At 42.0% G+C, this 15,521-nt stretch overlaps 2 protein-coding genes across 4 annotated transcripts in view; both read left to right on the top strand.

The window, feature by feature from the left end:
- LOC125147897 (zinc finger protein 12-like) overlaps window positions 1-1,789 on the top strand; it is a 32,881-nt gene extending 31,092 nt beyond the window's left edge. The window contains exon 9 of the mRNA XM_047825317.1: window positions 893-1,789. Within this exon, the coding sequence (XP_047681273.1) occupies window positions 893-925 (33 nt within the window). The 3' untranslated portion in view covers window positions 926-1,789. The remainder of the gene's footprint in view (window positions 1-892) is intronic.
- A 3,646-nt stretch (window positions 1,790-5,435) lies between these two features.
- BMS1 (BMS1 ribosome biogenesis factor) overlaps window positions 5,436-15,521 on the top strand; it is a 48,336-nt gene continuing 38,250 nt past the window's right edge. The window contains exons 1-6 of one of the 3 annotated variants that reach the window (XM_047825316.1): window positions 5,436-5,981; window positions 7,532-7,741; window positions 8,706-8,896; window positions 10,538-10,617; window positions 14,439-14,627; window positions 15,266-15,408. In XM_047825316.1, the coding sequence (XP_047681272.1) occupies window positions 7,566-7,741; window positions 8,706-8,896; window positions 10,538-10,617; window positions 14,439-14,627; window positions 15,266-15,408 (779 nt within the window). In that variant the 5' untranslated portion in view covers window positions 5,436-5,981; window positions 7,532-7,565. Of the gene's footprint in view, window positions 5,982-6,023; window positions 6,622-7,531; window positions 7,742-8,705; window positions 8,897-10,537; window positions 10,618-14,438; window positions 14,628-15,265; window positions 15,409-15,521 lie in introns of those variants that run through there. The other 2 variants (XM_047825314.1, XM_047825315.1) reach the window with 2 other exon arrangements.

Below are 15,521 nucleotides of genomic sequence, written 5' to 3'. Positions count from 1 at the left end.
TCTAAATTAGATGTGCATATCTCAATGACCTGGGGGATATATAATTTAAATAACCAAGCCTGAGCTGTACCCTAGACTATTTTAATGAGAATTTCAGATAAAAGAGACAAAGAGACACATGGATTGTCAAAAGAAAAGAAAAAAAAAAAAAGCTCCTCAGATGATTCTGATGACTACCCCCTTACGTACAATGAGTCTAAAAACAGTCACTGTAATTTACGAAATAAAATATCAAGAGTCAAGGTCAGTCAGGCAAAAGGAAAGCATAAAAAAGTAGAACATACAAAATTGGTCTGGTAATATGTGAAATGTAATAGGAAGTAATAATAGAACATATATATTAATAGATCATTGATTTTTTTATATATCAGTTATATATACATATATAAAATATATTTGGGAATCCAATCTTCTGAGCTCATGTCTCCAAGGACTATGTATGATGCCTGAGCTCTCCTCAGGTGGTGAAATTTAGTGTTGAAGAGCAAGCTGGCAGGCCTTCACCGCATAAAATGTGCTCTGCTTCAGACCTACATGCACCTGATCAGAGGCCGAGGGGCTCTAGGCTGCTTCTTGGAGGAATGAAGCAGCTGGAAGGGCACACCTGGATGTCCCTCCTGGGTGCTCCCCAAATAAGTGGTGGTTTTCTCTCTTGATTTATTTCTACTTCATTTTTGTAGGTATCCATAATGTGTCTGCTCTTTTCAACAAGGCTGTGGGGTCCCTAAAGGCAGGGCTGTCCCTATGGCTTCTAGATCATCAGAGCCTGGGACCCAGTGGGCATTCATGGATATTATTAGGATGAAAAGGGGGAACAGGGGCCTGGTGGGGCCATGGCCAAGATGCACAGCTCCACCTGACTGGTCATGGCCCACCTCTCTCTTTCCTTTAGATTCATCCAGGTTCCCAGAGGCAGCAGGCCTGATGCCACCTCGCACACACTCTGGCAGGTGACTTTGCCCTGAGTCCTCCCATCCTAGCACTTCTCACGGTGTGCCCTGGTGGGCAGCTCGCTGGAGAAAGCAAGGGCTCTGGGTTAAGCAAGAGAGCTCGGGGTTATAGTACTGAAGAACAAAGCGGTGTTCAGACTCTCTTAGTCTTGCTCTTCTCTCTACAAACTGGATATGCTGCTTAACTAAGGACCGCAGAGGAGAATTGGACCCCTAGAGCTGCTGGACCTGCCCCCTGTGGCCTGAGTCATGGTGCATGTCCAGGTGTCTGACCCTGACTGTGTATGAGTGTGCACAGCTCTTGTGAGTACCTGCCTGCCCTCACCTACCTGAGGACTTAGGACCTGAGGCCAGTGCAGCTGCGTGACCTGCCTCCCACAGTGAATGACAGGGCTTATTAGGGAGGCCAGATCCACACCTCATTCCCCAGCAGGTGCAACTGAGAGGAGAGAAGGCCGAGGCCACTGAAAGATGAATTGTGCAGCTAGGAGCATTTGGCTGGCTTCTGCTGCATCCAGGCAATGGTTCTTACTGGCTCCTGGTCATCCTTTGTGCCATAGAGAAGGATTTGGTAAGCCACAATTCTGGGCAGGACCCGAGTCTCCAAGATCAACAGCATAGGCAACACATCCATAAAGGCAGGGACTCCTGGAAACCCGAAATCCTGTAGACTGGTGGCTCTCAATGCTGGTCCCAGAACCAGCAGCATCAGCTTCACCTGGGAACTTCTTAAAATGCAAATCCTCAGGCCCTACCCAAGCACTTCTGAATCAGAACTCCAATGGGACTGTCAATCTATGTTTGTTTGTTTTTTTTAATTTTTTTAACGTTTATTTATTTTTGAGAGAGACAGAGACAGAATGCGAGTGGGTTAGGGTCAGAGAGAGAGGGAGACACAGAATCCGAAGCAGGCTCTAGGCTCTGAGCTGTCAGCACAGAGCCTGGTGCGAGGCTCGAACCCACAAACCGTGAGATCATGACCTGAGCTGAAGTCAGATGCTCAACCGACTGAGCCACCCAGGCACCCCTGTCAATCTAAGTTTTAACGAGCCCCACAGGAGATTCTGGTGTGTGCTAGATTTGAAGAACATGGCCCTAGAGCATCCTCTTACTCACTGTGGCCATCAGCTCTTCCAATTCCATCCACCTCCCCAAGTCCTCCACCCTGTTTTTGAAATTGCTCTCATGAAGCTTGTCTTGAGTTTACAAGTAGGGAGCCCCAATGAGTAGTGCTTGTCCTGTACTGACTTCTATCACCCTGAGCACTTCTCCTTACCAGGGATAGAAGTCCTTTTCTTGCAAATGGAAGACCCACAAAGTAGAGATGGTTTTGTCCTTCGTGCACAGCATCTTTATGCTGCCATAGAGACTGAGCTGATGGCCACACAACCTGATGCACTTTGTCTGGGTGTCCCTGCCTGACCATAGCGTGTTCATAGTAAACTTTGAACACAGTCATCCCACTGACAAGAACTGGCCCAGAAATCATCCAGTGAAGCCATGCTCAACCTTAGCTGTTTCCATGAAGTTGAACAGCCTGACCTCAATAAGCTGACATGAATAAGGACCTCACTTACTGTTGTCCATTCTCCCAGGGCTTCCCCTGTGAGCTAGGGATGCCCTGCCTCATGCCTGGCCCACTGCCCAGAAGGCCTGCCCAGGGATGGATACCTGCTCCTCTTCCTGTAGGAGAACTCCTGAGAATTTTAGAAGTAGACTTTGGAAAACCTTAATCTGGGCTATGGTAGGCTTTCATGGGTCCAGAAATGTGTGAAATTTTAACAACTGTATATGAGGGTGAACAAGTGAATTTTTCTGGACATGCATAAAATTCTCCAAGGGATCTATTGCCCCCAGTAGGCTAAGAACCACTTTCTGTAAGAGCCCCTCAGCAATCTCTGGAAGGTTCCTAAATATAAATGGGGAATCTTAATCCATAATTAAGTATTAAAGGGAAATAAAAATGGACAAAGAACCTAAAATGGCAATTTATTGACTAAAAAAATACATGACTTGTAAACATGAATAGAATATACATTCCGAAAGTACACAAAGCCCAAGTGTATGGCTCAATAATTACAAAGTCAACAACACAGAAACTAGCACCAGATGAAGAAACAGAACACTACTAGGCACTCCAGAGCTGTCTGCAAGACCCCTCCCACTCATATATTCCCCTCCTCTACAAAAGGAACAATTATCCTGACTTCCATTGCCATATGTCAATTCTGCCTAGTTTCAGACTATATAAATAGGAACATATATGTTCTCCTTTGTGTCTGGCTTCTTTTGCTAAATATCATCTATATTGTTGCTCATGGTAGTTTATTTTCCTTGTTACATATTATTCCATTGTATCAATATACTATAATTTATTCATGCTTTTGCTGATGGACTTTTGGCTTTTTCCCAGTTTGGACAATGCTGTGAACACTCTTGTACATGTCTTTTTAAAAAAAAAATTTAAATTTATTTATTTATCTTAGAGAGACAGCAGAGAAGGGGCAGAGAGAGAGGGGGAGAGAGAATCCCAAGCAGGCTCCACACAGTCAGTGCAGAGCCCTACTTGGGGCTCAGTCTCATGAACCAAGAGATCCTGACCTGAGGCAAAATCAAAAGTCGGACGTTTAACAGACTGAGCCACTCAAGTGCCCTGCGGTTGCATTTTGAAGGTAGAGTTAATAGGAATTTCCTGATAGGTTGGATATGGAGGCTAGAAAAAGAGAGGAGACAAGGATGTGTCTGAAGTGTTGGGCCTAATCAACTTCATGGCTAGAACAGTCATCAACTGAGATAAAAAACTGGACGGCCAGTTTGAGAGAGATCATGGGTTTTCCTTGGGCATGTTACATTTGAAATGTCTATTATACATCCAAATAGATATGTGAGGGAGGCAGCTGGGGTTCAAGAAAGAGATCTGAGTCATTGATATAAATATGGGAGTTGTTGGCAAATGATGGTGTATTTTAAAGGTCTAATTAGGAAAGAGAAACTACACTGTAATTTGAACAGGGAAAGTTTACATTAAAACTTACTAGCTACAACAGGGGATTGGAGCAATGGGGTATGGGCTAGTAAGAAGAGAACTCTAAAGAATATTAAGAATAGCAGATTTGAGGAGTAGCTACTACCCTAGGACAGAGATAGAGGGCCCAGGAACAATCCCACTCCTCACCCCCAACCTCCATCTGTGGAGAGCTAGACCTCATTGAAGGGGTATGGCCATGGCCCACTGGTATCAGGGTGGTCCCTATGATGCTGCACCACTGGAACTTGGAAATCCCTCTCCGGGTGCTACGGAAAAGGTAAGTGTCTCAGGGGAGTCACTCCATGACAAAAATGCCAAGAGGTGGAGGAACGTGGAGAAAGAGTGGGGCACTGCTGGCCACCACATACTGGAGGAGCTGGCCCTGGAGAAATGACCCATCTACAGAATCCTGACCAAGGAGCAGAGCAGGACCGGAAAGCTTGCTCCTACAAGGTCTCTCCACTGCCCTCTACTGACAAAACTTAACATATATGCCAGCGTCAAAGGAAAAATGTTTGCGAAGTAGGCAATGAAGAATGAATTTGTAGCCGAGATACATGAACTGATACAGGTGACATATAAAATCACACCACAGAATGAGATCACCTAGGAAATAAGTATAGACGCAAAAGAAGACCAAAGGCTGAGCCCTGTGGGTTGTCTTTAACTTAAGCATGTCAGGTAGGAGTGGAAGGATCTTCAGCAAAGGCTACTGAGAAGGAGCAGCCAAGATTGGTGGTGGTGTGCTGGGCGCAGAGAATCTAATAGAGAATAGGAGGAGAGGAACTGGAGAACATCTTGACAATTCTTTTGTGAAATTTTGCTACAAAGGGGCACGGAGAAAAGGTGTGGTGTCTGTTACAGAAAATGGAACCGAGAGGAGTTTGTTTTGGAAGAGGAGAGAAATAGCTGCATATTTTATGATGATGGGAATGGTCCAGTAAAAACTGATGATGTTTGTCACTTCCCTGAGTCTGTTGGTGCTGGCAAAACCCGGGAATCACAGCACTAAAGAAGTCCGAGAGGGGCTCCTGGGTGGCTCAATCGGTTGGGCGTGGACTTCGGCTCAGGTTGTGATCTCACGGCTTATGAGGTCTAGTCTAGCATCGGCTCTGTGCTGACAGCTCAGAGCCTGGAGCCTGCTAGGATTGGGTGTTCCTCTCTCGCTCTGCCCCTCCCCCGCTTGTACTCTGTCTCTCTCAAGAATAAATAAAACAAAACAAAAAAAAAGTCCGAGAAATGGTCAGCCCTTGTTATCTTTAAAAAAATTTTTTTTAATGTTTTTATTTATTTTTGCGACACAGAGAGACAGAGCATGAGGAGGGGAGGGGCAGAGAGAGACGAGACACCAGAATCTGAAGCAGGATCCAGGATCTAAGCTGTCAGCACAGAGCCCAACGCAGGGCTTGAACTTACGGACTGTGAGATCATAACCTGAGCTGAAGTCGGACGCTTAACCGACTGAGCCACCCAGGCGCCTCCAGCTCTTGTCATCTTTAAGGAAGGGCAGGCAAATATGTCAGAGAGACTCCCAACCGTGGGATATTCCATCAGGCCACGGAGGGACGCGATGCCATTGGCATTTAGAGGGGACGGGTGCCGTGACTCCGGTTGACCAGGACTAAATATATTACTTCGTCTTTCATCCTGCACCAACGAACGAACTCCAGGCCGCACTGTCAGCACAGCCTCCGGGGATCCCGGGCGAGCGGGATACATGGGACTCTAAATCCCAGTATTTGCAGTGCGGCTGCTGTCCCCGCCAGACAGGAAGCGCGACGGCGCAGGCGTGGCTTCAGGTTGGATCGCAGCGCGCAGTCGTCTCCTGCGCCCCTCCTCAGCCAATCAGGAGCCTTCCTTCAGGCTTTTCCCAGACTCGCCCTTGCGTCGGTCTCTTTCTTTTGCCTTTCTGTTTCCTGCCGGCGTGTTTAGTCCGCGCGTAGGGCGCATTTCCGTTTCCGGCGCTGTCCATGCGGACTTGAGAAGAAGCAGTTGTGAACCCGGTAACGGCCGCGGGTTAGGGGAGGCGGCGGTGGTGGGGTCCCGGGACCTGGGGTTCTAAGAGCTTTGCTAGTCGCACTTGGCGAGGTCCTTCAGGACAGTCTTTGCCCCCAAAGAGCGCCTCAGGCGCTCAGGTGGAGAGTCACACGTCGTACCTGCCGGAGACTTGCTGCGAGGTCGTTGGGAATGGCTGAATGAATTCGTGCGGAGAGTCGGCACAGGGTGGGGAGGTGACAGGGAGAAGTGAGAAGTTTTTCTTGGCGGGTAATCCTAGCAGGTGGCTCAGACCTGAGCTACATCTGTTGATTCCCAGTTGTGCTTTTCCCATCCCGCTCCGCCTCCCCCCACCACGTCCTGAAAGTGCGAAAAGTGTCAGTACAAGTTCGGGACCAAAACAAAGTAGAGAAGAAAAAATAATGCCCCGAAATCACATAGCTGTTTAGTTTCAAAGCGTTCCCTGAACTTGGCTCCCCTCACTCCTGGGTAGTGTTTCTTGACGTTATGCTGGTATATACGTGGACTTTCTGTTTGCGCTGGTGCGTGCCTGTGGGGGAAATCTCTGATCGCCTAAGTGCAGCCTTCTGACTTCGCCCTTACTGCGTGGCATGGAAGATAGTGGTTTGGATTTCCTTTGCTAGTCAGGTAACAGCTGTAGTCCCCTCCTGGCAAAATGCCTCGTACATCATAGGCAGACACAAGTATTTATTGAGCTGAAATTAATTCAGTGCCTTAACTGAGTGAAGAGACTTCGTTTTGTTTTAATTAACCAAGCGCTCAGATTGTGTACAGCCTGGTTTCCTTAAAAAGCTCACTAAATCTGGTGGTTCTCAATTAATGGGCTATGAATTCCCAGGATGCTCAGAAATCTTTGTAAGGGTTTCTGCAAATCCGTGTGGTCTCCAGGCATCCTCCACAACCAGCCATAACTTACACATGTAGATGTTACTGTTTTTGTTTAAATGTATATACGTGATTATTATAATTTAAAATTTTTACAGTATCAACAGGTACTAGAAAGTAACACTGCTATCATGTTGGAGGTTCATTAAAATGCTTTAAGTTTTAAAAAGAAAATGTCTTCAAAATACTTTAAGTTTGGAAACCACTTCATTAGTCCAATTGATATTAGGTGCTGAGCTGTCCAGTATGGTAACTACTAGTCACATATGGCTATTTAAATTTAGAATGGAATTAACTAAAATTATATACAATTTCAGTGTTTCAGTTTCACTGGATACATTTTAAATTCTCAAAGCCACATGTAGTTAGTGGCCACTGTGAAAGTATAGATATAATGGAGTATTTGCATCAATGAAGAAATGGGCAGTGCTGATATAGACACTTAAGATGAATAAAAAGTAATTTAAGCAGAAGTAACTAACAGATCTAATTCTAGCATAACAGAGAATTGAAATTAGGGATAGTACTAAGCAGTTTCTATCCTTGTGTGAACACATATTTCTTCCTAAAGAAATAAATGAAATTTACTCTTTTTCCTTGGGTGTTGTCTGGATTGTAAAATGCTTCCCCCATCCCTGCCTCATCAATGTAGGTTAGAGTTACTTGTGAATTGGTAAAAAGCCACTATGGAGACTAAGGACCAGAAGAAACACAGAAAGAAAAACAGTGGGCCCAAAGCTGAGAAGAAGAAGAAACGGCATCTGCAGGATCTCCAAATTGGAGATGAGGAAGATGCCCGGAAGAGAAACCCCAAAGCCTTTGCAGTACAGTCTGCTGTGCGGATGGCTCGATCCTTTCACAGGTATGTTTAGCTGGGGCCTAGCTGTTTTTCCATTTATCCTTTTTATTCTTATTTATTTTTAAGGTTTTATTCATATTGAGAGAGACAGAGACAGCACAAGTGAGGGAGGGGCAGAGAGAGAAAGAGGAGAGAGAGGGGGAGAGAGAGAGAGAGAGAGAGAGAGAGAGAGAGAATTCCAAGCTGGCCCCACACTGCCAGGGCAGAGCCTGATGTGGGGCTCGAACCCACAAAGCTGTGAGATCATGACCTGAGCCGAAACCAAGAGTTGGACACTTAACCGACTGAGCCACCAAGGCGCCTCCCCAGATGATGCTTGGATTCCTGAGTCTGTAACAACTTTGAAGGACATGAAGATACATGTGATATTCCTTTTACTAAAATGGGAACATGTAGTCTTCCCTGTGGAAGCCACTTTGCCTCCAGTATCAACCTGTTGATTGGCTTTTTTTTTGCCAAGAGAAAAGCTTCTGAGTTTTTCTTTATAGAATTTGTTTGTTCTGTAGTAATAGGTGTGCTTGTGTTTTTTTCTGAATTTGTTTCATATAACTCATAGTAATAAGTAGCTTTATTTAATGAGTCCTTATTATATGGGAGGCAGTGTACTTTAAACATTGCTGAATTAAATTCTCCTTATAGGAGAGCCAAATTTAACTTGAAAGCCTCTGCTGCTATTCATTGTGATCTTCTGCCTGCATGTTTACCTTTTTTTTTTTTTAAACTATTACAGTCACCTAATAAAACAATTAGATTTAAGTTGTGTGTAGTTTTCAGTACTTTGTATTGTCAAAGTCAGTTTGTTATGTATTTACTGAAGGGGTCATTTGGATTGGGCCTAGAAGTTAACCAATTAGTTGTATCCATGTTGTCTGTTCTGCTGTCTTTTTAAAAATCTTTATTTATAAGGATGATGTCCTTCATATTTTGGAAGTGGATTTACTTTTTTTTTTCTTCTTGTTACAAATAGGACTCAGGATTTGAAGACCAAAAAGCATCACATTCCAGTGGTTGATCGAACTCCATTAGAGCCCCCACCAATAGTGGTAGTGGTGATGGGGCCTCCAAAAGTTGGAAAGAGCACTTTGATCCAGTGCCTAATTCGGAACTTCACTAGGCAGAAACTGACAGAGATCAGAGGCCCTGTTACGATCGTGTCAGGTAGGAGCGTGCTACCCCAGGCTGATATGGCATATGTTGTCTGAGGGACAGGCTTGGCTTTGTTGAACATTTCTAAATGTTAAAGTAATAATGTCACTTCATATTACCTCTCTTGTGCTGAGTTGGCTGTAGCTTCAGAAAAGGATAGATTCCCAAAAATAATAATGATGTAGATGTATACCCTATTCTCACTGCTACATGGATTTGCTATCTATGAAAGGTTTGGCAGGCCTGGGCACCCTGGGTTGGTCCTGGTGACCACCTTCTTTTAACAGGGAGTGAGTATCTCTAGTATGTCAGGCATACCTTCTCGCCCTTATGAAGACACATTGTTATGGAAGTGAGGGAGTTTTCCTCTCTTTTTCTGTGAGAATCTGCCTGCTCTGGGAGATGGTGACATTTCTGGTTGAGGGAAAGTGAAACAAATTCCCAAAATGTCAATGGAAGAATCTAAGATTTCTTTGTTGTTGGTGGTGTTGGTGTTTTAAAGATTTTATTTTTAAGTAATCTCTTTACCCAACATGGGGCTCAAACTCACAACCCTGAGATCAAGAGTCGCACACTCCACCTACTGAGCCAGCTAGGTGCTTCTGAAATTCTTACTGTAGCAGTAATGTAGTTGGATTGAGACTTTTCTTTATCTTAAAGGCATTTCTATCATTTTAACTGATTTTGTTTTCTTTCTTTCTGTTTTTTTTTGTTTGTTTTGTTTTGTTTTTTTAAGTAAACTCTACCCCCATTGTGGGCTTGAACTCATGACTCTGAGATCAAGAGTTGCATGCTCTGGCTAAATCAGCCAGGTGCCCCATTTTTTTTTTTTTTTTAATTTTTTTTCTTTTTGAGAGAGAAAGAGGGCACAAGTGAGTGAGGTGCAGAGAGAGAGAGAGAGAGAGGCAGGGGGAGAGAACCCCACAAGGGATAGTGAGAGAGAGGAGCAGGGCTCACCCAGAGCGGGGCTCATGTTCACTAGAAGTGGGGTTCGAGCTCACCTGAAGCAAGGCTCAAACTCACCTGAAGCTGGGCTTGTGCTCATCCGATGTGGGGCTCGTACTCACCTACAGCAGGGCTTGAACTCACAAACTGTGAGGTCATGACCTGAGCTGAAATCAGATGCTTCATAATTGAGCCACCCAGACGCCCTAATTTTTTTTTTTAAGTAATCTCTAACTCCAACTTGGGGCTCAAACTCCTGACTCCGAGATCAAGAGTAGCAGACTGATTTCTTTTAATTTAGAAATAACGATTGTTCCATGAAGATTCTGTTACATTAGGTTTGAGGATGTTTTTAGCTATAGTGAGAACATGGGAAACTTTGATAAAGAACGAAATGTTGGCCTGCTGCTGAACAGCAGGATCATGGTCAGCATGAAGCTTTCTTGTCTGTCCATTCCAGTCAGAATTTTCCCTATTTGAGCACTTTATTCTTATACATAGACTTTTGGTATTATTTATAATTAAAGAATATAGATAGCAAGAAAACGAAGGTGGCATTTATTAGTTTTCTCTCATAAAATTGAACTTCTGGCATACTTTCTGTAAGTGTGTATGGTACTTTACTGGATACAATTTAAAATAGTAATTAGCGTTAATAGCTACATTTTTCCAAGATTTTTTTAGAAGGAAACTTTTTGTCTTTTATAGGTAAAAAGCGCAGACTTACCATCATTGAATGTGGGTGTGACATTAATATGATGATTGATCTGGCTAAAGTGGCAGATTTGGTAAGTCAGTAGGGACAGTCTGAATTTCTGAGGAGGACTTAACAACAGTGTGGTAGATTATTTTATATCTTATGTTGAAGGAAAGAAAGGCTTATGATTATTAAAGGAATGATGAGTCTAATCAGGGATACCATAGATGTGTTTGAATTGATGATGATGATATTGTTATAATAAAAATGGAATATGCACATTGAAATGTATTCTCAAATCTAAAAGCAAATTACAGAGAAAACACTTAATGATCATTGCTAATTAAGATATACAGATAGACATACTGGCATACAAATATATAATAGTAAATACTATTTCTTGGACTCTTATGAGGCACTGTGCTAACACCTTTCTGGAAATTTAGCTCATCTAATCCCCCAGTATGCCCTGGAGGTAAGTAGGTATTTTCTCTAGTTTACATAGGATGAAATGGAGGTCCTCGAAGTTAAGTAGTTTGTCTGAGGATGGGGACTGTGCTCTTGATGGTGCCAGAACCTTTGTTCTTTTTTCTCTTTAGTTTTTTTTATTTATTTATTTATTTATTTTGAGAGAGGGAGAGAGAGCGCGCACGCACAAGTGAGTTGGGAGTGGGGCAGAGAGAGAGGGAAAGAGAGAATCCTAAGCAGGCTCTGCACTGTCAGCACAGAGCCCGACACAGGGCTCGAAACCACAAACCATGAGATCATGACCTGAGCTGAAATCAAGAGTCAGATGCTTAATTGACTGAGCCACCCAGGTGCCCCCAGAACCTCCATTCTTAATGATTATGACAAAATAAGTACATGAGTTGCCTTGGAGAAGTTGTCAGAATTTATGATAAAAAATCTAGACAGTATGCAGCATATGGAAATTGTGTAGCTTTGATTGCATTTAATGGTAATGTTCATTAAGTTCTTTTTTCTTTGAAGTTTGTTTATTTTGAGAGAGAGAGAGCAAGCATGATCAGGGGAGGGGCAAAGAGAGATGGAGAGAGAGAATCCTAAGCAGGCTCCGAGCTGTGTGCACAGAGCCTGATGCAGGGTTTATGAGATCATGACCTGAGCTGAAATCAAGAGTCAGACGCTTAATGGACTCAGCCACCCAGGTGCCCCCAGAACTTCCGTTCTTAATGATTGTGACAAAATAAGTACATGAGTTGCCTTTGAGAAGTTGTCAGAATTTATGATAAAAAATCTAGACAGTATGCAGCATATGGAAATTGTGTAGCTTTGATTACATTTAGTGGTAATGTTCATTAACTTTTTTTTTAAGATAACTTATTTATTTTGAGAGAGAGAGGGAGCAAGCATGAGCAGGGGAAGGGCAGAGAGAGACAGAGAGAGAGAGAGAGAGAGAGAGAGAGAGAGAATCCCAAGCAGGCTCTGAGCTGTCAGTGCAGAGCCCGATGCAGGGCTTGAACCCACGAACCGTGAAATCATGACTTGAGCCGAAATCCAGAGTTGGACGCTTAACCAAGTGTTCCTAGTTACATTTTAAATTAACAAAAATAAATCCAATTAAAAAAAATGTAAGGCTGTATTGATTAGGAAGATTGGAGTAACAGAGGCCTCTTTTTGTTTGTTTTTGGTTCAACAATTTCTGGAAAGCTACTTGGTGACCAAGAGCTATAGATTTTATCCTGTGGCCTAGGAAGTCTTCTAAAATAGAAAATAGAAAGTAATTTAATGTGAATGTTATAGCTGTGCCATTATAATATCAGAAAACTAAATCCATTCAAATTTTGAATGCTACTATTAATATAATGCTACTATTAATAAAAGTAAGTGTTATTGTCGGTAAAAATAGTATAAACATATTAAATCTTGTGTTTTTGAAATGATTAAAGTAGATTCGCATATAAGTCATTGTTTTTTGTTTGTTTTTTTTCCATTGGTTTGTTTTTCGTGTAAAATATACCAAATCCCTAAGTACAAAAAGCATACACATATTAAGAAAGATATTTTTCATATACATCTTTTTTTAAGATTTAGGAACCCATGTATTTGGTAAATATTCAAACTATACTACAGGGTACAATGCGTGTTTTTCCTGCTCTGACCCCTGGTCTCTCAGTTTCCCTCAAAGCAGTATTCTTCTAGATATGTATAGAAATATACATGGAACCCTTTTAAAGCACACACTGTTTATTATATACACTGTTCTGTACTTTGCTTTTTTTCATTTAATGTGTCTTAAAGGTATGTAAGTACTATAGCTCAACTTCATTCTTTTTAAGTATTTCGTTGTATGTACCATAATTTATTTAACTTGTCTTATGTTGATCGCTCTGCTCTGGGTTGTCTGTCATAAAGCCTCCTAAGTCCCGGCAAAGGCACATACAGTACATGGATTTATGTGTATGTGCACGTGTGTGCATTGAAGGAATAATACAGGCTTCATTTATCTTTAGTTGACAAGATTGTCCGCTAAAGGACTGTTTGCTACCTATTCTTGTGATTCGACAACGAACCACTTGCCCCTTGGCACATTATGGTGTCAGATGGGGTGTGGTGATACTCTATTGCAAGCTCACTCACCTTCAGCCTGGTCCAGTGGCGAGGAAGAACTGCACCAGCTTGGCCTGCGGTCTGCAGTGGCGGCTGCATTTTCTCGTAGTGCTTGGTGCCCCACCTTCCTGTATTTTGTGCTTTAGGATTATGACTGTTCCTTAATTTAACCAAAGATAAGTTTTTCTGGTTTTGTGTGTAAGGTTTTTTGAATTAGCTACAAAAAGGTGAGAACAGAGAGGTCTTTAATATGTTGTTAAAACTGGAAGTTTCTTACTTCTAGAAGAATCAACTCTGAAGTTATTTTGCATGTTTGAAGAGTCAAAATTTTATTATTATTTTTTTAATGTATATTTGTTTTTAAGAGAGAGAGAGCCAGCAGGGGAGTGGCAGAGACTAAGGGAGACAGAGAATCCCAAGCAGGCTCCACACTGCCAGTACAGAGCCCAACATGGGGCTCGAACTCACAAACTGTAAGATCATGACCTGAGCCAAAATCAAGAGTCAGGTACTTAACTGACTGAGCCACCCAGGTGCCCCAGAAGCGTCAAAATTTTAAAGATTGTCTTACATGCTTCTATTTTCTTAGCATTCATAACTTTACTATTTTCGGATTAATTCTAAACTGGAATCTTTTTTTAGTGTCTGAGCAATTGCATGTTACAAATTAACATAGAAGAGTTTTCCTACTGTATATCTCCCAGCAACTTTTTTTTCCCTCTGTTAGAAGACTGAAACAAAAATGTTTGATTTTCTTATATTTTTGCTATTTTTCATTGATTACCACTTTGTCCCATTTTCTGGATGTCAGAGATCTGTTATTTGGTTTTCCTGTTAGAGACCTGTTATTTGGCTTAAAAATACCTTACACAAAACTTTATTTCTTGAAGTGAGGACTTTTCCAGGTGAGGGGCAAGTTAGATGTAGCTTTTTCTGAGTTATTTCTAATATATCCAAATTCTTGAAGTGGAAATTTATATTGTGGTGGTTATTGCCTCATGGTTGCCTTTTGGGGAATGTCAGAGGGTAGTATTTTCTCTGTCATGTTGATCCCTAAGTAATGCTTTGATTTAGTCTAGAATAGGAGTTGGCAAACTTTTTCTGTAAAGGGCCAGATGGTAAATATCTTAAGCTTTGCGGGTCATACTTTCTCTTACAACTACTTACTTTGTAGTTGGAGTGCAGACACAGGGGTAGACAATACATAAATACATTAATGTGGCTGTGTTCCAATAAAACTTTAGTTATAAAATAGGTCATGGCTCAGATTTCGTCCACGGACCATAGTTTGCTTATGGTCTATTTTGGGTAGTTTCCTTGAGTAATTGTGTTTTCTGTTTTTAGGTTCTGATGCTTATAGATGCCAGCTTTGGTTTTGAAATGGAAACATTTGAGTTTCTAAACATCTGTCAAGTACATGGCTTTCCTAAAATTATGGGCGTTCTCACTCACTTAGATTCCTTTAAGTATAATAAACAACTGAAGAAGACAAAGAAGCGATTAAAACACCGGTTCTGGACAGAAGTTTACCCGGTAGGAAGAGGATTAGTTTTTGAATACTAACACTATAATCTTAAAAAAAAAAAAATAGGAGGAGTGGGAGAGCTTAACAAACATCCCTTCAGGATTCACCTTTGGAATTTCCTTTATATATCTTTTCTTATATATCAATTTTTTCTCAAAATAGTCTGTATTTCAGATCTTTTGGTGTATCTCTTTTACTCTGTAGCCCCCCAGCACCAGGCAGTATCTGGCTCTAAGTATTTTACATTTGTGATTGTTTAAAAGAGTTTGTCAGAAGTTTCTCCTAATTATAGGACCAGCAACTACAGTGCATACATATCGCCACTCCACCCTCCCCTGCATACTGCTGTGGCTCAGCGTCATAGAATTTTTCATGTGTCTAGGAACCTCACTGCCCTCTCCATGCAATACTCCAGACACCACTGCTTGGCTGGAGAGCAGTCTTGAAGCTAAATGTATTTGCAGTTCTGACTGTACTAAGCCTTAACAAGATGAGTCCTGAAAGAGGCGGAGAAGTTCAGGAAACATTGAGAAGTGGCATGCCAGAAGTCTCCCTTAGGATTGTGTCTTATTTACACATCTTTATTTTGATGTAGTATTGACAAGAATTTAATTGAAATTTAATTTTTGGCTTTTTTAATGTTTAGGGTGCTAAGCTGTTCTACCTTTCTGGAATGGTACATGGAGAATATCAAAACCAAGAAATTCACAATCTGGGCCGTTTTATTACAGTTATGAAGTTTAGGCCTCTTACGTGGCAGACCTCTCATCCCTATATCTTGGCAGACAGGTAAAAACTGCATGTGAAGTTTTTCTTCCTGGCCCATATATTTCAAAGCTACAAAGGTTAGAAAAAGAGCGGTAATAGAGCTTACTTTGTGCTTATTTTTTAATAGTAAGGGG

This window comes from Prionailurus viverrinus, chromosome D2, assembly GCF_022837055.1.
Source record: "Prionailurus viverrinus isolate Anna chromosome D2, UM_Priviv_1.0, whole genome shotgun sequence".
Taxonomy (NCBI): Eukaryota; Metazoa; Chordata; class Mammalia; order Carnivora; family Felidae; genus Prionailurus; species Prionailurus viverrinus.
This window is presented reverse-complemented; position numbering and strand designations above follow the sequence as displayed.